Here is a 23665-nt window from a genome sequence, read left to right as displayed (position 1 = left end):
AGCTGTGCTATAATTTGGATAACGAAGTTGTTTTTTCTTAGCCAATGGGTAAACGTTCAGTTCTCAGTAAAACCCCCTATTGGTCCAGTAACAACCAAAAAAAAAAAAAAAAAAAGTTTTTTTTTTTTTTTTTTTTTTGCTTTAAAGCCTTCAGGCTAATTGTTTTGGATCAGTTTTCCCAGATATATGGTGTGTTTTTTCAGTGTACAATATCAAGGGGTTTTTGTTTGTTTTTGAGAACAAACTTTCTTGAATTATAATTTTCAGCATCATTCTATTCTTTGCTTTTGTTTTTGTTTATGAGAACTGCTATTATATCTATTTGAATCTTCTTTGCATATCTTCTGTATCATTTTTCAAATCATTCTTTAAATCTCTTTATTTCCTTTTGATTTTAAAATTTTCTTTTTATCTTCTCTGTTCTTAAGGTATATTGCATTTATTTATTCTTATATACTTTGTATTTTGGTCTTCATTTGTAACATGCTTTCTTTGATACCTAATTCTTTCTTGAGTTCTGGTGTGTGTTTTTTTAGTACTATTACTCCTTTCTGAGTTCTAATTCTGATTTTGTTCTCTCATATATTATATAATTTCCTTAAATTCTTTTAGTTTATTTTAAAATATTACATGCTGTTTTCTTTCCTTTCATAGGCATGTCTTTTTGGCATGCTTTTATTGACCATATAGGTAATTTTTCTGCTTCTTCTTTATAATAACTTCCTAGGGGATTTGAGCAAAATCATCTTATGTTTCTCATTTTGGCTGTATTTTATTTTTACTATTAAAACCTTTTAAAATTATTTATTTATTATTGAATTTATTGGGGTGACATTTGGGTAATAAAATTATATAGGTTTCAGGTGTACAATTCCACCATATATCATCTGTATATTGTACTATTAAAGCCTTTGAAGAGACATTAAATTGGTAATAAAATATTCTTTTAAAATATATTTTTATTGATTTCAGAGAGGAAGAGAGAGAAACATCAATGATGAGAAAGAATCATTGATCCGCTGCCTCTTGCATGGCCCCTATTAGGGATCAAGCCTGCAACCCGGGCATGTGTCCAGACCGGGAATCGAACCATGACCTCCTGGTTTATAGGTTGACACTCAACCACTGAGCCATACTGGCTGGCTCACGTACATATATTTGAGCTTAGTTGTCATCCCAGTGATTTAACTGCAATGAAACATACCTTAGAATTTGCCACCTCAATGGGTTAAAGCCATTTCATGTTTACATTGGGGACATTGTTTTATTTTTATTTTTCCTTTGATTTTTAGAGAGAGGAAGAGAGAGAGAGAGAAAGAGAGAGACAGAGAAAGACAGACATCGATGTGAGGGAGACACATCAATTGGTTGCTTCCCACATGCGTCCCCAACCAGGGCCAGGGATTGATCATGCAACTGGGGTACGTGCCCTTGACCGGAATTGAATCTGGGACCCTTCAGTCTGTGGACCGATACTCTATCCACTGAGCCAAACTGGCTAGGGCAGAGACCTTGTTTTAAAAAGGAATTTAGCATTTCTAAGTACATGGGTTCAAGTTATGTAAGAAATGCTTATGGCTAAACAGTGAGAGACAGGAGCAGGTATATATTTTGGGATTTGACTAGCACAATGACAAGGGCAAGTTTGTTTGGAGGGGACAGTAAGGAACAGGTAAGTGTTGATTTGGGCCTATGTAAAGTTGTTCTATAGACCACATAGTGTGTTACTACCAACAAAGTCGTTATCTGAAGAACACTTAGCTTCACCTTGTCATCTGTGATAATTAGCAGCTTCAGTTTATGTGACTTTTCTGTGTCATCTCATTTATACAAAACATCATTATTGAGTGCCCACTATATGGGAACTGCTTGTTCCAGGCACCCTCCTGCTGTAGGCCTTTTCACTGGTTACTTCCTCCACTTGGAATGATCTTTCCCCAGATATTAGGTGAGGCACACTCCCGTATCTCACCTCTGTCTAATCATTGTTCAAAATTTGTCGTACCACTCCAATTAAAAGTAACCCTTTCCTTCCCACTCATACCATTGCCTTATTAATCTCAAAAGCACTGTAATTGTTTGATTTTTTTTTTCATTTTGTCTATACCCTTACCTCTATGTCTGTTTCCCCTTATTAGCCTCTAAGGTTCATGATAGATCCCTGGTGCCTAGAACAGTTCCTGACATGCACTAGGCACTCAGCGGTTTATTGTATGAATGTATATGTGCTGTGCACTGAGCTAGGTGCTAAGGATAGTGTTGCACAACAGGTGCCTCACCCTCAGGGAATTTGTAGTCTAGTGGGAGAGGCAGAAATTAGTCAAATAAAATGTGGAAGGTACCATATAGGAGGGCAGAACAGGGAATACATAGCTAGTCTAGAGCTGTCAGGGTAAGCTTCACTGTGAAAGAGAGTTTTGAGCTAAGAAGTGAAAGAATAGTGTGAGCTTTGTGACAGTGGTGGGGAATTTCCAGGAAGATGGAGTACCTTTTAAAAAGATTCAGTGGCAAGAGGGAGCAAGACTTGACACGTTCAGTTAAGCAACTTGGAAGAAGGCCAGTGCTGTGTGGGAATAGGAGAGAGGTGAGCAGAAAAGCTGGGCACGGCTATGTCAAGCAGAGCCTTTAGGTCAGGTTACAAATTTTGCTCCATGAACTATCTGAAAAGTAGTACCAGTCACAGCCACATAGGTTGGGTCACAACTCAGATAGCATGGTAAATCACAATATGTATAATAAATACAGGATTTAACAGGACTTCCAAGCACAGAACTATAATAAGTAACTATGGAATCCATTTCTCATGACCTAAGACTGGTTCCCTCATAGCAATTTTGAGAGACAACAGATAAAATGAATATAGTAGGCATAATAAATAGTTCGTATTTGTGTTATATACTAGAGGCCCGTTGCATGAAGATTCGTGCAATAGGCCTTCCTTCCCCTGGCTGCTGGCACCAGTTTTCCTCTGGCACCCAGGACCCAGGCCTTCGCTTTGGCCGCCACCTTCTGTCTTCACTCCGGCCGGAGTCTTCTCTGGTTGGAGCCTTCATTCTTTGCTTGGCACGGCCGCCCTCGCCTCCCGGGGCCGGCGATGGTCCCGGGAGGCTGCGGGCTTGGTGTCTGTCCCAGGGACCCAGGCTGCTTGGCGCCTGCATATGCAAATTAACTTGCCATCTTTGTTGGGTTAATTTGCATGCTCACTCCTGATTGGCTGGTGGGCATCATGGAGGTATGGTCAATTTGCATCTTTCTCATTTATTAGTGTAGATTAGCAAGGTCATAGTACTGTAATATTTTTGTTTTTAATAGTATACTTTACCTGCTGAAGTTCTGAAAATATTTTTTAAGTGCTCCTAGAAAAGAAGCATTTATTGTAGTTGTAAGATTCTTTTTTAAAAAATATTTTATTTTATTGTTTAAAGTATTACACATAGTAGTACATATATCTCCTTTTTTCCTCCCATTGACCTTCCCCCAGTCTCCCCTACCCCCTGTCGCATGCCCTCATCCCACCCCCAGTGTCTTGTGTCCATTGGTTGTGCTTATATGCATGCATACAAGTCCTTGGGTTGATCTCTTTCCCCCTCTCCCCAACACTCCCCAGCCTTCCGGCTGTAATATTTTTGTTTTTAATAGTGTCCTTTACCTGCTGAAGTTCTGAAAATATATTTTAAGTGCTCCTGGAAAAGAAGCATTTATTGTAGTTGTAAGATTCTTTTAAAAGAAAGAAAAAACTTTTGCTTTGTAAAAGATGACCAGTTTTATTGCTAGTTTCACTTGGAAAGGTCAAGTTTTATAGAAGTGTGTGGATTAAAAAAAGGGATCAGAGGCAGTAATGCAGAGTGGACAGAGCAGGCCCTTTTGGAGTTCCATAGGTTCACCTTGATTTCTGAGGCCTGTTCCTTATGAGCCTCAGAAATCAAGGCTGGGAAAACTACCTACTGAGGCCTAATTAAGTGCCTGTATAGAACCACACATCATGTTTGCTAGTTACACATCTAGGCTTTCTGAGCCTAGGTTTCCTCCAGTGTAAAACTAAGCCAAAATAGTACTATGCTCATCCATAGCTAGTCAGTGAGCCTCTTCCTCATAGGGGCCCCCTTCCCAGTAGTTTCTTTGTCATAGGCCTCTCAGGATCAGTGAGGATGAATGAAATGATATTAGTACAACACTTAGCACAGGCCTGGCACTTAGGAATTGCTCAATAAATGGTAGATCTTATCTATAGAATGGAAGATAAAATGATATATCTTACTGGGATTTGTGTATAATCAATGGCTTTTTAACTTATGCCTTCTAGAGAGAGAAAAGAAAATCACTTCTCTTTAGACTCTAAGGCTATCATAGTTACTTTTTAGATGCATCTAACCATTTAGGTACATGGATCTCAACTTGAATCATTCAGGAGGCAGAGGAGAGCCAAAGATATCTCAGCCTCATATTTTTGTCATGATTTCAGCACATTGATTCAAGCTTATGTTATGTGTGATGTATTATTAGCTACCCTCTCTGACTAGTGTTGGAATTCGTCTGCTGCTTGAATACGTCCCAAGTAAAAATATTTTTTTAATAAACCATCAAACAGGATGTGGCTTGGTGTTTTCTCAACATTTGGAATAGATTTGTGTTAATATGTCTAGATTCTCTTTTGTAAACAACAGCATTTATTTCTGAACAGTGTGTTAAGGGTATCGGGGTATATAGACTGTGTCCCTAGAACAGGTCAACCTATCTCATCCTTGACCTTTAAAAGATAATGGAACTTTAGACTTACACCCTGTGTCAACTCATAGAGATAAGTAAGCTGTGTGCTTCAGGGTTTGAGCTAGCAGTGAATTTGTAATTTTGTTTAATTTTTTAAAATAAGGGAAGACTTTTATACTATTTAAAGGAAATACTTGTATAAATTACAGATAATAGAAGAGTAAGAACTTGTGAACTGATTTTTGTGTGTTTTGGGGACTCCTTAAAAGGTGAAATGGTCTAGAAACTACCTTTATTGAGCAACCCCGTGGTTGGTAGCATTCACAACTTTTGATATTGGTGAGTATATTTTTCCTCTGTGACTCACTTGTCTACATTTTCTGCAATCTGTATAGATTTCTTTTCTTCTCTTGTCTTAGTTTAGCATAACAGAAAAGCAAGCTTGGCTAGATGATAAACATTGCTGCACAGCAAAGTCAAGACACCGTGTCAGAGGATGGTGGTAGCTGGATGGTCTGCTGTTCTGTGCTTCTGTGGTTGTCAGTGAGACCTAGGCCTAAAATGCAGTGTTCTGGTGTGGTCTTTAGAAAAGCAAAGTGATAGGTTAAGAAACTAAGTCCAGCTGAAGATTTGGGTTTCCTTATTTGTCCTTTTAAATAAGCTATTTTTTTGGTTTGTTTTGCTCTTTAAGACCTTGATAATCTTCTTCCTCCTCTTGTTCAAGTCATACAGGTTAATCTTTCTTCTTTACTTGTGATTTTAGGTCAATTTTTATAAAGCCCTACATGATTTGTGGTTCTATACAGGCACTTAATTATGCCTTAGTAGGTAGTTTTCCCAGCCTGTATATTTTTCCAGAAGTGACGAAAATGATAGAAAATAGTACTGGTTAGCTTGGCTGTTCTCTCCTCTGGGGAAAGAGTCTGGGGCTGTGAAATGCTTGAAATGCCATGCAGCAACACTGAGTAGGTTCAGTTAGTAATCGGTGGGTGTCTGGGAATCTTGTCTGAATGTGAATGTTTCCATCAGTTGTTTTTGTCATTGTTTTGTTGGGATGTATTTTGTTTGTTGGCTCTGGGTGAGGATTTAGAACTCTCCACGGAAAAACTGTTGGGAATATGTTAGCATGGTAAGTTGTATATCTTAACTCTGGTGAGTTGTGAAACCCATTTCTTAGGGACGGGACAAGAACACTTAATCATATTCTCCTTTACTAAAGAAATTTAATGCCACAATGTTTATTCCTTCAAGAATAGGGAAATATGTACAAGCCTCCCCTAGGGTTGGGAAGTGCATTTGTTCATATGAAGCTGCTTTCTACCTGTAACAATAGCTTCTATAGGCTTTTTCCCCTCCAGCTACTAAAAAAACTGGTATTTATTTTAATTACATTTTGCCTTAACACTGTATATTACAGTTAATATTACAAATAAAAATGCTTTCAGGTGCTCTTACATATTGGTGATTTTTGACCAATTATTAGAGCTGAATATTTGTGGGTTTTAAATTACAATAACAATGATAAAAGTTTATAATTTGATATTTCTCTTGTGGGTTAGGGTGGGGTTTAGGGCTTAAAATTTTTAACCATCAAATATCCCTTTTCACATGAAAATGGATTGGTAATTACACTGCTTTACCACTTGTGACAACGTTTTAAAATAGTCTCTTTACTTATAGCCAAAGAAAAAGTTCCTAAATAATCATATATTAAATCCCATTCATTGAATAAAGCCTTTCTTCCCCTTCTTTCCACCACTAGTTCAGTAAGTTTGTTCTTTCTGCGAGTGAGCAGGGTCAGCCAAATGATACTATTGTTGGTGCCCCTTGTTCAGGCGTCATAATGCCAGGGTTCTTTTCCCAGCCTTACAAAGGGTTCAGCATTATGGAGAAAGGGGCTGCGCGTAGATGATTAAGAAGGAGTCTGGAGAGGAAAGATAATTTTGAAAGGCATTGGGGGTCAGAGGATCTCCAGCTAAAGGAACTGAAGACTCCTACCTTGACCAAGGACCTGTGCTTTTGTTCTAACACAATTTGTCCTTAAGGCAAGGTGGAGATATACACTTCTAAGGGCATCAAAGGGTACAGAAGCATTGTTAGTTTGGGGAATAGCCTACAGCTGTTCAAGTGTTTGGCCAACAGGAGGCAATAAAATGCCCTGAGCTGTCTGGCAGCAGACAATCCTATTCAGGTTTGGGGGAAGTGCCGTTTAGTTGTTTCCAACAGGTAAACTACATATGTGGCTCACCCTTGTTGAGCCTCCCAAGTCCCATCAACCTTTTGATGGAACTCTTGTAATTATTACATGCTGGAATTGGTTCCCGGCATGCTATTCCCAAATGCAGACTGGAAGTCAGGGTGTCCACCACATCGGGCTGGTCAGTAAATCAAACAAACAAGTTGACACATTGTTTACATCTTTTCTTGGCTTTTTGAGAAGTTATTCTAAGTAGGTGAAATCCCTCAGTGATTTATTTCTTAGGATAATTTCCAAATAATTTTATTTACTTACAATTTAGCTTATTTTTTAGAAACTTTACTTTTTAAAAGTTTTACCTTCTGATAATTTTATTATTCTCAGAACAATTTACTTCTAAGAATAATTTAAAAATTCTGTCAAACATTAGCAGTTGTTGGCTTAAGATATTAATTGAGTATATCAAAAGATACAAGGATTTTCATTCTGTTTGTGATAATTCTGTTTTCTTAAGCTTATAGTTATAAATGAAGAATTGTGTTCAGTCTAGTTTAGGATTTTTGAGGTCGAGCTATAGCCAAACATCAAGATAATTAAATAAAAAATTGAGACTGTTTCTTTTCAAAGAAAATTTATTTGGTCCTTGCTCGCATTGAATCAATCCTTTATTATTAATATGCTGAGTATAACATTTCAGCGTATTAATAATAATATACGTGAATGTACTCATAACTCAACCTTCCTGTGTAATTTAAAAAATTTTTGCTATACCACAGTCAGCTCAAAAGTTTCCTTTTTAAATAGGGCTCTCTCCTAGTTATTACAGAGAGCAATATGTGGGGATATGAGCCTGTGTTCCCTGCACACAGCTTTCAGATCATCTAATCAGTTAAATACAATAACACAAAATTTTGCTATAGACCAAGTCTAAGAATGCCAGATTTTGTGTATCTTTTATTTTTTAAAACACATGCTCATTTCAGAAAATTGGGGAGGAACACACACACACACGCCCCAATGGAATTTTAAAAAATCACCTAGAAATAATCATGATAACATTCTGGTATATTTTCTTTCTTTATTTTGCCTCTTTATGTGGATATAATCATACTATATATAGAATTTTAGGTTTTACTTTTTTCATTAATAGTTGTGAGAAATTTTCTCAAGTTACTTTAATTCTATGAAAACATGTTAACTGGCTGCATTAGTTAAATAAGCCATCGAGTGAATATAATTTACTCACAATATTCTTATAGAATTTTTAGGTTATTTTTTAATCTTTATTTCTGTAAATAATACTCTCAAATCTCTTTGGGCACAATAATTTTGTGTGAAAGAAGGAACTCCAAGTGCAAAATTAGAAGTTTCTGAAATTTTACTTAGCCTCTATTAATTACATGATAGATTCAGAAAATTGAATTTTTAAAAGTATAAAAATAAAAAATTCTCATATATTGTCAGATTATCCTATATAAATGTTATAATCAATTTATAAGCCATCCAATTAAAAAACCATTCTTATTAGCAGTTCTTTGATTACCTAGAATTTTTTTTTTTGCAATTAGACTTCATACATTTTATTTATTTTTTTTTCAACTTTTTATTTTGAAAAATTTTAAACCTATAGATAAGATGGCAATATTTTGTCATATTTGCTTTATCTCCTTGCTTTGCATGCATGAATCTGCATGTGTGTGCACACACACATGTATTCATAATATATATATGAACATTTATGTATGTATTTTATTGTAGGAAATTTGTGATACTAATATGATCTAATGTTTAGGCCAGCCATGGGCAAACTACGGCTTGCAGGCCGGATCCGGCCCACGGAGCCGAAAGAGCAGAGGGTTCTCTTGCTCTCCCCTCCGCTCCTTTACTTTGAATTTATATTAGTTCACACAAACACTCCATCCATGCTTTTGTTCTGGCCCTCTGGTCCAGTTTAAGAACCCATTGTGGCCCTCGAGTCAAAAAGTTTGCCCACCCCTGGTTTAGGCTATAATCAAATTTTCCCAAATGCCATAATAATGTCTCTAACAGTTTTTTTAAAATCCAAGATCCAGTCAAAATCTTGTATTGCATTTAGTCATTATAGTTCTTTAGTCTCCTTTACTCTAGAACAGTTCCCCAGCCTGTTTTTGTTTTACATACCTTTGACATTTTTTGAAGAGTTGAGACCTGTTGTTTTACAGTGTCTTTTAATTTGGATTTGTCTGTCTCATGACAATTCAGATAAAGCATTTTTGGCAAGAGTACTACATAGGTGATATGTTCTCAGTGTATCACATCCAGGGGTACATGATTGCAGTTTGTTACATTATTACTGATATTTTGTTTGATGATTTAGTTAAATGGTGGCCTCAGATTTTTCCACTGTAGTTTTCCCCCTTTGTAATTAACAAGAGGCCCATCGCAGGAAGATTCCTGCAAGAATAGGGTTTACTTGGGCCTATTCCTGCAAGAATAGGGCTTCCTGCAGCCGTCTCCGCGGCCCACCTGCTTCCCTCCCTTCTCCGTGGCCCTGCCTGCTTCCCTCCCTTCTCCGCTGCCCTGCTTCTCCGCAGCTTCGCTCCCTTCTGCAGCGCTTGGCTTCCTTCTACGCTGTCTTCAGTCTTGCTCTGCGTCTGGATATGCAAATTAACCGCAATCTTGGTTGGGTTAATTTGCATACTCGCTCCTGATTGGTGGGCGTGGCTTGTGGGCGTAGCAGAGATAAGGTCAATTTGCATGTTTCTCATTTATTAGATAGGATTAGAGGCCCGATGCATGAAATTTGTGCAAGGAGCTCAGCCCTTGCAGCCGTGGTGGCTTGCCTTGGCCCTCGCAGCCCCAGCTTCATCTGGAAGGTCGTCCAGAAGGACATCCAGAAGATTTTTTGGCTGTCTGGTCTAATTAGCGTATTACACTTTTATTATTATAGACTAGAGGCCCGGTGCATGAAAATCATGCACGGGGGTGGTGGTGTGTGTCCCTCAACCTGGCCTGCACCCTCTCCAATCTGGGACATCCCTCTCACAATCTGGGACTGCTGGCTCCTAACTGCTCACCTGCTTGCCTGCTTGATTGCCTCTAACTGCTTCTGCCTGCCAGCCTGATCGCCCCCTAACTGCTCCCCTGCTGGCCTGATCACCCCCAACTGCCCTCCCCTGCTGGCCTGATCCCCAACTGCCCTCCCCTGCCGGCCTGATGGCCCCCAACTGCCCTCTGCTGCTGGCCTGATGACCCCCAACTGCCCTCCCCTGCTGGGGCCTAATGGCCCCCAACTGCCCTCCCCTGCTGGCCTGATCGCCCGCAACTGCCCGTCCCTGCTGGCCTGATCGCCTGCAACTGCCCTCCCCTGCCGGCCTGATCGCCTGCAACTGCCCTCCCCTGCCGGCCTGATCGCCTGCAACTGCCCTCCCCTGCTACGGCCCGCCTTCTCCGCCGGGACCCACCTTCTCCACATGAGGCGGTGGAGACTCCAGGATCAGCCTCCTCCACACCGTGCAGAGCCACAGGACCCCCAGGCCTCACTGCGCGGAGCGGCCACCGGGCCCTGCCTCTGCTGTGCGCACGTCCATCTTGTGGTGACATCGTGCGAGGGCGTGACGCCACCTAGGCTTTTATTATATAGGGTACTAGAGGCCCAGTGCACGAATTTGTGCATGGTGGCGGGGGAGGTTGACCGGCCAGGGGAGGGACCACAGCAGCTTGGCTGCCGGCCCCAAGGAGGGAGCTGGCCCTCGGCCCCCCTGGGAAAAGGGCCGCATCCGCTGCCACCCACCCCTGGTTCCCTGTCCCATCGGGTCGAAGGATCTGGTGGGATCGGGAGAAAAGGCAACAGTCGCTGGGCCAGGTGCAGAAGGAATGAATGCCAGACACCAACGCCGCCCTCGGCACCCTGCCACTGTGCGGTTCTCCCCCACCTCCTTCCCTCACCACTGTGCTGCCACATGGCAGGTGGGCGGCCCCCGGGGAAGGGAGAGGATGGGAGCAAGACAAACCCTGTGACGAGGCTGACTTTCTTTTTTTTTTTTTTTAAATAAATCTTTATTCAGATTATTACAATTATTTCTCCTTTTTCCCCCATAGCTCCCCTCCACCCCTTTCCCACCCCACCTTCTGCCCTTACCTCCCCCCCACTGTCCTCATCCAAAGGTGTATGATTTTTGTCCATTCTCTTCATGAACCCCCCATACCCCTTTCCCCCTGAGAATTATCAGTCCACTCCCTTTCTATGCCCCTGATTCTATTATATTCACCAGATTATTCTGCTCCTCAGGTTTTTAATTCACTTGATTTTTAGGTTTGCTTGTTGATAGATATGTATTTGTTGTTCATAATTTTTCTCTTTACTTTTTTCTTCTTCCTCTTCTTTAAGAATACCTTTCAGCATTTCATATAATACTGGTTTGGTGGTGATGAATTCCTTCAGCTTTTTCTTATCTGTGAAGCTCTTTCTCTGCCCTTCAATTCTGAATGATAGCTTTGCTGGGTAGAGTAATCTTGGTTGTAGGTTCTTTCTATTCATCACATTGAAAATTTCTTGCCACTCCCTTCTGGCCTGCATAGTTTCTGTTGAGAAGTCAGCTGACAGTCGTATGGGTGCTCCCTTGTAGGTAATTAACTGTTTTTCTCTTGCTGCTTTTAATATTCTCTCTTTGTCTTTTGCTCTTGGCATTTTAATTATGATGTGTCTTGGTGTGGTCCTCTTTGGATTCCTTTTGTTTGGGGTTCTGTGGGCTTCCTGGACTTGTAAGTCTATTTCTTTCACCAGGTGGGGGAAGTTTTTGGTCATTATTTCTTCTAATAGGTTTTCAGTATCTTGCTCTCTCTCTTCTTCTGGCACCCCCATAATTCTGATGTTGGTACGCTTGAAGTTGTCCCAGAGTCTTCTTACATTATCTTCAACTTTTTGGATTTTTTTTTTTGCTTTTTGCTTTTTCGGTTGAGTGTTTTTTGCTTCTTTGTATTTCACTTCTTTGACTTGATTCTTGTGTTCCTCTATTCTGTTTCTGGGTCTCTGTATAATATTTTTTATTTCAGTCAGTGTATGTTTAATTTCTAGTTGGTCCTTTTTCATATCTTCGAGGGTCTCGTTATATTTATCGGCCTTTTCTAGGATATTCTTAAAAAGTCTTATAACCGTGGTTTTGAATTCTATATCCAGTCGTTTGTTTTCCTCCATTTCTTTCGTTTGTGATCTGATTCTTTGACCCCGCATTTTTACTGATTCCCTGAGTTGGTAAGGTAGATATTTGTGCTAGTTTTCCAATATGGCCCAGTGGGTCTGCTTCCCCAGTTAACCTGAGGTGGACACTCTTGGTGCACCCCTTTGTGGACTGTGTGTACAGCCTTGTTGTAATTAAGTCTTTATTGTTGTTGGTATCACTGGGAAGAATTGACCTCCAGGCCAGTTGGCTGTAAAGATCAGCTGTGTCTATGCTGGGAGAAGTTCGGTGCTGGAGACAGCCCTATAGGATTAGACTTGCCAAACTGCAATAGCCTCTGTGCTCGGCTTGGATGGGGTGGAGCCTCAGTCTTGGCTTCCTGTCAGCCCCGCCCCTGCGCGCACGTGTGCTTTCAGTCCTCCGCCTTCCCCAGCTTGAGTCTCCGCCTGAGAGTCCAGACTCCCCCCACAAGAGCGTGGGTCCCCAGGGGCTCGCCTGGAACCGGGGTTCACTGCAGTCAGAACTGGGGCTCAGTGCAGTCAGAATCCTCTGACTCCCCTCCACTAGGGAAAGCCTGTGGCAACCCCCGCAGCCTTTGTGCGCACCAGCGCGTACGCGCGTGCGCACTTTCAGTCCTCCGCCTTCCCCGGCTCCCGAGTCTCCGCCCGAGAGTCCAGACTCCCCCCACAAGAGCGTGGGTCCCCAGGGGCTCGCCTGGAACTGGGGTTCAGTGCAGTCAGAACTGGGGTTCAGTGCGGTCGGAGGCTTCCTTCCCCCTTCCGCCAGAGAAAGTCAGCCAGGCTCTCAGCCGCCCTTCCTCTCTGCGCGCACAAAGCCCCTTTGCCGTACCTCCAATTCTCTGTGAGCTTTTCTCCTTCCTTCTAGTTGTAGAATTTTCACTCAGCCTGCTTTTCTGTGGTTCTGGATGGTGTCCGTTCTGTCTTTTAGTTGTAGTTTTGAAATTGTTGTGCTAGGCAGCAGTTTAGGTGTTTACCTATGCCGCCATCTTGGTTTCTCCACGAGGCTGACTTTCAATAGATTGCAGCGAGGGGGCTGCTCTGCTATATATGAAACCCCGACCTAGAAGCAGGTCTCTACAAATTGTTTAGCACCAGGAGCTGATGGAGGCTGGCCAGCCAGGGGGAGGGGGTTGCAGGAGGTTGGCTGTGGGAGCACACTGACCAACAGGGGGCAGCTCCTGTGTTGAGTGTCTGCCCCATGGTGGTCAGTGCGTGTCATAGCAACTGGTTGACCGGTCTTTCCATTGTTCAGTCGTAACGGTTGCTTAGGCTTTTATATATATAGACTAGAGGTCTGGTGCATGGATTCATGCACTGGTGGGATCCCTCGGCCTGGCCTGTGGGGATGGGGCCAAATCCAGCTCTCCAACATCCCCCAAGGGGTCCTGGATTGTGAGAGGATGGTTCTTGGGTGATGCACCCTGGAATCGGGCTCCCTTCTTTCTGGTTCTGGGTGTGTCACCTGAGAACCACAGTTGCCAAGTCACCGCAGCTCAGCAGCTCCTATGTTGAGCGTCTTCCCCCTGGTGGTCATTGTGCGTCATAGCTACCGGTCGGACAGTCGCTTAGGCTTTTATATATATAGAAGTATACTATGGGTAGTACTTGAGCAAGGATGTCATTAAAATTTCAGTTTATGTATTGTTAAAGCAGCACTAGAATTATTTTGAAAAGTTTAATTGGTTCTTATTTTATGAGTTATGTGTTTATTATTGATTTGTAAGTAAACTCTTATGATTATTATTCATTTTTAACATTTAGTGAGTTATTAGTTATTAGATACTAGATGCTGTTCTGAAATCTTTATAACAGTTCTATGAAATGCAGGTACCATTTCCCCCTTCACTTTATAGAAGAAACTGAAGCTTAAAGAGATTCATTCTGGGTTTTGTATTTTGCAAATATTTGTCCTATTTTATTTTGTACTTCTTGATATAGTCTATTTTGCTGCATCAAAATGTTACATTTTCCCATAGTAACAACTATCAATTCATTCTTTTATAATTTCTGCAATTAAAAGTTCCACATATTGTATGAAATATACTTATACTAAAAATTTCTTGCTTATCTGAAATTCAGCTTTAATTGTGAGTCCTGTATTTGTATTTGACAACACTGTTACTAAGACTCTCCCTGTCCACTTTAGTTAAAATTACAACTCCCATTTCAGCACTCCCTGCTTTTCTTTTTCTCCATAGCATTGTATATACACAATGTATGTTACTTTACGTGCCCCTGACCGGAATCAAACCCGGGACCCTTCAGTCCGCAGGCCGACGCTCTATCCACTGAGCCAAACCGGTTTCGGCAAGCTTTTTTTTTTTTTTTTTTAATTGAGATTTAACATAGAAATAGGAAAGTACATTTATTGGAAGTGTATTGCTCAATGAATTATTTCAAAGTGAACATACCCATACAACTACCATCCAGGAGGACAGAGATTTTTATTTTGAATATATTTTTATGCCTAAAAGGTACCTGACACATAGTAGGTGATCAGCAAATATTTGTTAAATGAATGTAACCGTGAGCTAGGCATCCAAGTTACTTTTGTCCAAATAACTAGCCAGGAAATTTATTGATTATTAGTGTTTGGTTGTTATTCCATTGAAAAGCATAATTTTTAATGACTATGAATAGCATAATTATTTAGCTTTCCCCCACTGTTGAACACTTGGGAGGTTTGTTTTTGCTTTTTTAAATGTATATGTGTATGTATGTATGTGTGTGTGTGTATGTATATGTCTGTATGTATTTTTGATCTTCAAACATCTTTGTGCATTAAAAATTAGTCCTCATTTCAGATTACTTTCATATACTGGTTTCCTAAAAGAAATTACTAGGTCAAAGGATATGAGCATCTCTAAGCCTTTTCTCATTCAGCAGGCAGTGGACCTGTCTGCTGAAGAAGGCACATAGGAAGAATTGACACCATGGCCCTTTGTTCCCTGCTTCAGAGAACAGCCAGCAGAGTAGGTGGCCAGTGCATGGTAGTTTCCTTGACATCATTTTCTTTGGTTGGTAGAGTGACTGAAATACTTTGGGTTTGAAGTTATTCTCCTTACAGCAGCTATAAGACGTTGGGCAAGTCATTCAACAGATTTCAGGTTTCTCCTCTATACAGTAAGAGTAGCAGGGTCTACGGCATTTGACAGTGTGCACTACCTGCAGTGTAACCTCAGGAACTGATGACAGTAGCTCTAGTGCAGGTGTCCCTGGTGCTCAGAACTTACCTAGTCTTTGGTCCAGACCATTTGATTGATAAACTTGCTGATACAAGGGGACTACTTCCCTGGGACAAGAAGTACTTGTCAAGTGAATTAGGGCCAGGATGTGAGCTTAAATGGAAATGTCACCTTCCCATTGTGGCCACTGGTATGCGGGGTTATAATCCCTTTCAGACAGATTTATTTAACTCTGAGAGCATACCCGCTCAGTGTAAGCTGCCCTCATCTTCCCTTGCTTATACATGATTCATCCATATCTGTTACTTTGCTGGAAAAATAGATATTGCATTACCCCTTTCTCAGACAAGTCAGCTCTTTCCAGGATTGCATTCAGTCATAAAGAGCTCCTAACAGCTCCATGAGTGTCGTTAGTGAGTCTAGAGTACAAATTGTCTGTGTAAACTACTCTATGAGGACATTACATTCACCACTTCACTGCCAAGAAAAGAAGGTGGGGTTTTCTTCTCTCTCTGATGTTATCACTATCAGAAAGGAGACTTGATCACTCATTCAGCTAATATTTATTACTACAGGCTTCTGTGGGAGGTATATTATACTTATCCCATTGAAAGGTATAATTTTTAATGAATATGAATAGCATAATTATTTAGCTATTCCGTTGCTGTTGAACATTTAGGAGATTTGTTTGTGTCTGTGGGAGGAAGTTATTCTTAAGCTTTCACTAAGCATCCCAACACCAAAGGAGAGCAGTTAGGAAAGCTTGGGGGTTGTGGGGGTTGTGGGAAGAGAGTCTGTAGGGGAGGGGGTACAAGTTGGAATTTCTCTGCAGTCTTTTATTTAAACCATTCTTGCAAATTTAAAAAATTCAACTCTAAAATACATCCATTTTATTTTAATATTAAAATGTGTTAAATGACCAGATTAAGTATTTAACTTTTCCTCCTTGATAACAAGTAAAATCTATGCTCCAGGAAGTTAAGCCATGGTTATTCAGTGGCTTGTAGTAACTGCAAGCACAGGTCTGTTTGGAAGCTCTGTTAAATATTCTCTCCTGGAGAAATACCACTGGTGATATAAAATGTACTAAAACACATTCTCTGTCTTCAAAGAACCAGCTAGGGTATGTATGATTAGAGGATAGGCACAAAGGTATGGATTGTATACAGAGATTGGCAAAAGTAGATTTATAGTTGTAATACAAATAAATAATGAAATAATTAATAAATAATAACACAAGAATAAACTCTTTTGCATACTCACATCTGTAAGCCTACTTTTGCCCACCCCATATTCACTAGGTTCCAACTATAGTTGCATCAGAAAAATTTGATTCAAAGTATAAATTCAGATTTACTCCTTTGGGGAAATTATTATTTCAGTAGTGAGACTGGTTTTGCTTGTCACTCCGCTCAGTGAAAGAAGGTGTCCAAGTGAGTCGGAGATGAAATGGGAGATATGGATCTGCTTTTCCCATGTGAATATCAGTTCTCTCATTCTGCATGTACTTGAGCATTCCACTGCTTAGAAACCATGTGTGCTCACATGAGTTTGTGTTCTGTAACATGATCTTTCCTCTGGTGTGAAAGAGGAGAAACAGCAGTGTGTTCCAACACTGGAGGGACGTGTTGGAGGCCAGTGTGGTGCCTTGGAAGGGAATTTTCAAAGGGCAATTTTATTTTTTAATCCTTACCTGCCTGAGGATATGTCTTTATTGATTTTTAGAGAAAGAAAGCAGGGCGGGGGAGGGGGTGTGGAGAGAGACAGAGGGGGACAGAGAGAGAGAAAGAGAAGAAGCGATTTGTTGTTCCACTTATTTATGCATTCATTGGTTGACTCCTGTTTGTGCCCTGACTGGGGATCAAGCCCACAACCTTGGCATAGTGGGACGACATTCCAACCAACTGAGCTACCTGGCCAGGGCCAAGCGTAATTTTGAATAAACAGTTTTCTCCCTTAGTCTCCCCTTCCCGCTCCCACAATGCTGCTGCAACTCCATAGTGCTCGATTTCCCTGAAATGAACTATAGAAAGCACCTCAGCTCAAGGATAAGAAAGCAGTTGTCCAGAGAGGTGAAGTGGTAGTCCAGGGCTAGAACTGTCTCACCCCCAAGTGCACACTGTGCTATTCTGCTCATACAGTGTTTATTAAAATCTTATAAATAATGAAGCAGTCAAATTTTTATTTTATTTCATGTATAATCTAGACAGCATTTCGTCAAGGCTTCTGGAGAACCAAGCACAGGGTCTGCCTGTGCTCTTTTTGGCAACAGCCACGAATTCTGGCTGCACTCTGGCTTAAGTTGGAAAAAGAACGAGCCCCAGTTGACTTGTGTTTTGCTCCTTGTCCTTGATTTTCGGTTTACTTTCAGGTAGCTGCTTCCTCCTGCAGTCTCGCAAGAGCATATTTATGGGGAGAGACTGTGCAAGGGGAGGTGACCAGCTGTGAGCCTGGGAGAGAACACATGACACAGCATTCCAGCCAGCTCCCTGAGGATTCTCACCGCTCCTGCTTTAATAAAATGTGGCACGTTGCTTGGCAACCTGAGAGTCGTGGGGCTTTTTTCTACCTACTTTACCAAAAGGCCCTCTATCAGCTCTTGGCTGTGAACACTCAGGGTGGAGTAGCAGATAAACTTGGCTCTGCCAGCCGACTTCCTTCTTTATTTTTCATGCCTCTGCCTGCATTTTAACATTTGCTGTCTCTTCTGTTCTCGTTTGTATATCACTTAAATGTAGTAGCTGGTCAGTTGGCTCCCAAAACAAGATGGGAATTAGTTAATGAAAATATGTTCCTTTTTATATTAATCAAAATGATTTCATTTGTGATTCAAACCTGTGGATTATCTCACTAAGTCTGTTACATAGCAGCAGTCTGTAACATGCACTTCCTAGACACCAATTTGGTTTTGACAGAAGGATCAAGTTGTAGGCTTCGAAGCAAGCCTAGCTTGTTCTTTTCCTGTTGGTGAAGGACTCTATTTGTTGTCCTTATCAGGCACTGGGCTGGGACGCTGTCTGTGAGTGCAATGAAAAAACGTGGTTTGTGGAGCTTTACATCTGGGTCTCAGGGAAATTGCTGTCACATATACATATTTCTCTTCATTAAGATTATAGCATAGAGCCCCGACTGGGTGGCTCACTTGGAGTGTCATCCCATACACCGAAAAGGTTTGTGGGTTCAATTCTAGTCAGGGCATATACCTAGGTTGTGGGTTTGATCCCCTGTTGGGGCACGTAGGGGAGGCAACCAATCAATGTTTCTCTCTCTCTCTCTCTTTCCTCTCCCTTCCTCTCTCTCTAAAAAAATCAATAAACATATCCTTGGGTGAATATTAGAAATTAAAAAATCAAATAATAATACCTATGCAAAGGCAGGGTAAATAAATCATTCATTAAACAGACATACTTGAGTTTACATGCTTCAAAATGAGACTTATGTTAGAGGCATTAGATGTGGGACCTCAGGTTATAATTTAAAGGATGGTAATATTTTTATAGGGAAAAATAAATGTGGAGAGTATTTTTTTAATCCATGAATGTTCCATTATTGAACATTCTGTGTACCACTGTGCAGATACTTGACTTTCCAAAGTTGTTTTTCAAATTCCTAATTTGTGTTGAGTATTTTGACATTGTGGGAAACCTTTACATCATTGGGAATTTTAAGATACAATCTTATAAAATACCCCAAAATTCTTTAATATGTAGCAGTTTTATAACACTTACCATTGTATTGATTATTTGTATGTAAATGTTTTCAAATGCAAGACATGACTTTTAAAAATCTAACCAGTTTATTTTGCATTGTCCAAATAGACAAAAAGATCTACATTAACTTCACCTTAGGATGTAAAAAATAAGATGAATATTTATAACAACTTAGAGATATTAACAACTGGAGGACAGGAAAGCTGAACAATGTCAGTATCACTTTTTTTTTTTAAATATATTTATTGATATTTTACAGAGAGGAAGGGAGAGGGATAGAGAGCTAGAAACATCGATGAGAGAGAAACATCGATCAGCTGCCTCCTGCACACCTCCCACTGGGGATGTGCCCACAACCAAGGTACATGCCCTTGACCGGAATCGAACCTGGGACCCTTCAGTCCGCAGGCAGACGCTCTATCCACTGAGCCAAACCGGTCTCGGCATCAGTATCACTTTTTTTAAAAAAAATTCTTTATTCTCCTGCTGGCAAAGAATTTCACAGGTTCTTTAAATGTGCACGAATGGTGAAGAACTTGTTAGCTCTCTGATTTTTGGGAGTTGCCACCTTCTAAAAGCACTTACTCATCAAATGGGAAAAACTCTGATGCTGGCATGCTCTCCCTGCCTCCTTTCTCCCTGTCCCACTTTCCCTCTTTTTCTTCTTTCCTTCTCCTGCTCCTCTGTGTATAAAGCATTTGTTTGACTAGAGAAATGTCACTGCACTTGTTTAAGCTGCTTTGGCACCTAAATGTGTTCATGTCAGACCTTAACATCGCTTGTAGAAATGGCCTCCCTAACGGAAACAAATTATGGGTGAGGAAAATAAAGAGGTGACATAGTTTTCCTAAAATCATGAAGGCTACAGTGATGCAGTTTGGTAATTTAAAAGGCGAAAATAGTACCAGTGTAGAATGAATGTGTTAAATGCCAAGATGGGACTTTAAAATAAAAAAATAATCCTTGTTCAGTTTTGTGCTGCCCTTTTGGGATGTTTGATAATCCTTAGGGTTTTAGTGTACAATCTGCAGATGGAACCCACCAGAGAAATAAATCAGTCGTTGGGCACATCGTCTCAGCAAAGGGAAAGAGTAAAATTGATGCGGAAAATAAGACTAACTTCATCATTCTTCATTTATTTCCCCATTGAAAAAGTGTGACTCATTCTGTATACTTCTTTTCTGAAGTCAAACATTGCCAGTTATAACAAATACATTTCATTGTCCCAAGACAACCTGTACTCTGAAGAGCAGTATTCATTCCTTTTGTTGTTAACCTATTTACTCTCCACAAAGGGCTGGCACAGTGCCAGTTAGGGTTCTAGGAGGGCACAGAGGCTGCTGGCCTAAGTGTTAAATGAAGTTGTATTGGCATTTTTTCAAACCTTTTTGGTGGTGACAGATCATATGTGGGATGTCCTGGAGACACTGAAACGGTGAGTGTACATTTGATATAGATTTCAGAATGTCCCACATCTATAGATGGATCTCCGGGGTGTGGAGTGGGGAAGAGATGAAAGGCAGGACCAGACGGAGGACTCTTGTTCATAGGGTAGCACCATGGTGCCATAATGAGAGCACTGACTGGTTCCAGAGTGGCGGTGTGGCAAGGAATGGTTAGAGAACCACGGCAGAATTGCCCCATCTATGTGGAATTTATACGTAATTTCTGTAACTCCTTTCTTACTAGGTTGGGACAGGCCTTTTTTTGGTGACCAATTCCCTCCTTCCCAAGGGTAATGACTCATCTTGCACGTGAGATAGCTCAGCCCTGCCTGGCTGATAAGGGCCTGTCATTTTTTCTTCTCCTTTTCCTCAGGGATTTCAGTTGGGTAATGAATAAGCTGAGTCAGGAAATGTAAGTAAGTTCTTTTATCAAATGAAAACCACATCAAAACATCCACAGAGAAACATTTAATGAAAGTGCAAATATTGCAGCGCAGCATCTCCCATTTCTGGTTGGCTTATAAACAGACTTTAAGCCTTTCAACTATTGAAACCTTTCAGTATGAAAATGTGATGCCCTGTCAAGCTTTTTGTAAGCCTGATTATGGGAAGTGGGGAAAAGATGGTGAACTTACGTTTTATTACAATAGCATTAATATTGTGGCGGATTCAGTGCTTTATAAATAGCTGCACAAGCTGCCAACGTTAAGTAGCTCAAAAGTATTGTCTTGGTGTATGAGGTGTACATTTTTATTTGGTGTGTATTTGTATCTGACAACCAAAGCTTTGTTAGCAAAAACTAGTCCAGATTAAAGAACCCTGCTTAATTCTGACTTTAGACCCAATCACTATCTCCAGCAGTTCATTACATGCGGACTCTGATTGGTGAATAGGTTGTGTCCTGAAAGTTCTTTTGTTGATTAACCTTTTAAAACACAAAGCACATTGTTGCCTGAAATGCCATTTTGAAAGGTGGGTGTCAGTGAGCTATGGTGTGCCTCAAACTTTGGGTTAGGGCCCATTAGTGGGCCAGGAAATCAGTGCTGGTTGACACCAGTATGAAAAAAGAAGGGAGAAAGAAACAGAATAGAAAACATCAGAATGGGTTCTGTGTAGTAAAGGTAGGTATTGTCTGGTGATACTATTGCAATTTAAAACCTATTGCACACTGTGCTGCCATCAAAGTGTAAAAGGCACTCCTCTGGAGCGCCATTTACCACCATCAAGCACAGTAACATCAGGCAAGTGATTTAACCTGTCCATTTGTTCAAATTCGTATTCAAAACAAGCCTATTTTGTATAAGTAGAATTAGAGATGAAAGGGAGTATGTTAAAATTAATATATTAAGGATATTACAGAATACAGAATAATATACAGGGTGCCCAAAAAAATGTATACACACTTTAATAGTTGATGGCTCAGTTTTGAAAATGAAATGTATTTTAATAAGCACTGCCTTTATAATTATTCAGAGTATGTGTATACATTTTTGGGGCACCCTGTATTAGGGCTAGAGCCAGTGCAGCACCTGATGCATGGTGACCTCTCTATACCATGATTATTTTTTATTTGTACTCTTGTGATATGTTTGTAAGCCTTAAAGATACTCATAAAATAGTCTAACTGAAAAACTAGTACTTCCCTGGAGAAGAATTATTCAGTGTTCTTGACGTTTAGGATCTGCCATTTCCCATAGTCTAGGAGAGCTTCGATTTTGCTTTAAATTATTCTTGTGTAGTTGAGACATCAACCTTAATTTTCTCCCATGAAGTGTGAAGAATGTTGTAAATTGCTTAGGCCTTTCAGCTGTCTGTCAAATTCATCAAGACTGTTAAGTATGGAATTGCTTCCCAACTCCTATTTTAAGTTATGTGTTTCGTCTTAAAAAAAAAAAAAAGGTTTTCTTTTTCTCTCTCAACTCCCAATTCTAAACTTTTTTGGAACTCCATCTGCTCCTGTGTGAGTCCATCTTAAAATTCCTTCTTACTTGTTGCACATCACTACCCCATCTTTTCAGGAGCTATGTCAGCACTCGTGAAAAAACTTTGTTTGTTTGTTTGACTTAGGTTTAGAGCAGCTGCTTTGTTGACAGCTTGGAGGAGTAGGTTAAAGTAGTCATCAAAACCATAGGGAGATCGGGACTCAAATCCAGCTCTGCCAATTAGTTATTTTGGCCCTCAGCAGGTTACTCAACCTCTCTCAGCCTATTCTTGTGTGAGTAAAAATAGAGCTACTGCCCACCTTGAGGGATTGATTCGAGGAGAAAAAGAGCATGGGCAGATTGTTAACTCTGCAAAGAAGGCCACTATCTCAGGTAGGGTCCTCACAATAACTAGCCCATGGGCTTTACTCTCTTTCTGTCCTTCTAATATCCAACGCTGGAACTCAGGAAGACCTCCTCCAACACCCCCAGGAAACAGCCAACTTCCAGGCGCAGCTTCGTACCCCCAGGGTCACAAAGCTCTACACCCACACCGCCCTTCTCTCACAAGTGGATCCCACACATCTCCACCCCTGGGCCTTGCGCTATCCCTCACCCCTGGGCCCACCCAGGAACTTCTTTCCAAAGGCATGAAAACCTGCTGGATCCCTTCCATCTTTTGAGAAGAACTCCTGAGACCCCCAATTCGTCTTTGCTTCTGATCATTTCCCTCCTTTGACAAATTAAGGTGGTCTGCATCCACCCCCCTTGCCACTGTTTCCTCTTACTCTCATCCTACTGTGGTATTCCCTCATAGCACCGAGCTTACTCTTACTAAGCTCCCACTGTCCTCTGTACCATAGCACCACTGGATCCTCTCCTTTTACCTGGTGACCAAGTCCATTGATGTTCTCCCTTCTTGAGCTCTCTAACACCGTCTTCTCTGGACTAGTCCTCCTCTTTTTCAGCCTGCAGCTTCCCAGGCCCTGTGCCTGCTCTTCCCCATCTATATGATGATTAAATGTCTGTGTTCCTATTTTCATTAGGAATTCTTTTCTTATTCTGTGCCTTTCCATTCCTATTACTGTTCTTCCACCCTCACCCACAGTGAAGTAGAAATGCACATCAGAGCGCATCCTTTTCCTGACTAAAAACCCTGTTGCTGCACTTAGCATGGCCGAGGCCCTCTGTGGTGTGTCCTCGCTCTAACTTCACTGTGGGTTCCTCTCTGCTCCCTCTTTAGGGCTCCAACATTAAGATCTTCTTTCAGTTTCTAAGTCAAGACTGTGCTTCCTCACTCAGAGATTCATCAGGTCATGT

At 40.9% G+C, this 23665-nt stretch overlaps 1 protein-coding gene across 4 annotated transcripts in view; it reads left to right on the top strand.

The window, feature by feature from the left end:
- PARN (poly(A)-specific ribonuclease) overlaps window positions 1–23665 on the top strand; it is a 176704-nt gene that overhangs the window by 96089 nt on the left and 56950 nt on the right. Inside the window, exon 22 of one of the 4 annotated variants that reach the window (XM_080679025.1) lies at window positions 17640–17813. The exons of the other annotated variants lie outside the window; for them this stretch is intronic. Within the exon in view, the coding sequence (XP_080535151.1) occupies window positions 17640–17716 (77 nt within the window). The 3' untranslated portion in view covers window positions 17717–17813. Of the gene's footprint in view, window positions 1–17639; window positions 17814–23665 lie in introns of those variants that run through there. 4 annotated transcript variants of the gene reach the window in all.

This window comes from Plecotus auritus (genome assembly GCF_963455305.1).
Source record: "Plecotus auritus genome assembly, chromosome: 7".
NCBI lineage: Eukaryota > Metazoa > Chordata > Mammalia > Chiroptera > Vespertilionidae > Plecotus > Plecotus auritus.
This window is presented reverse-complemented; position numbering and strand designations above follow the sequence as displayed.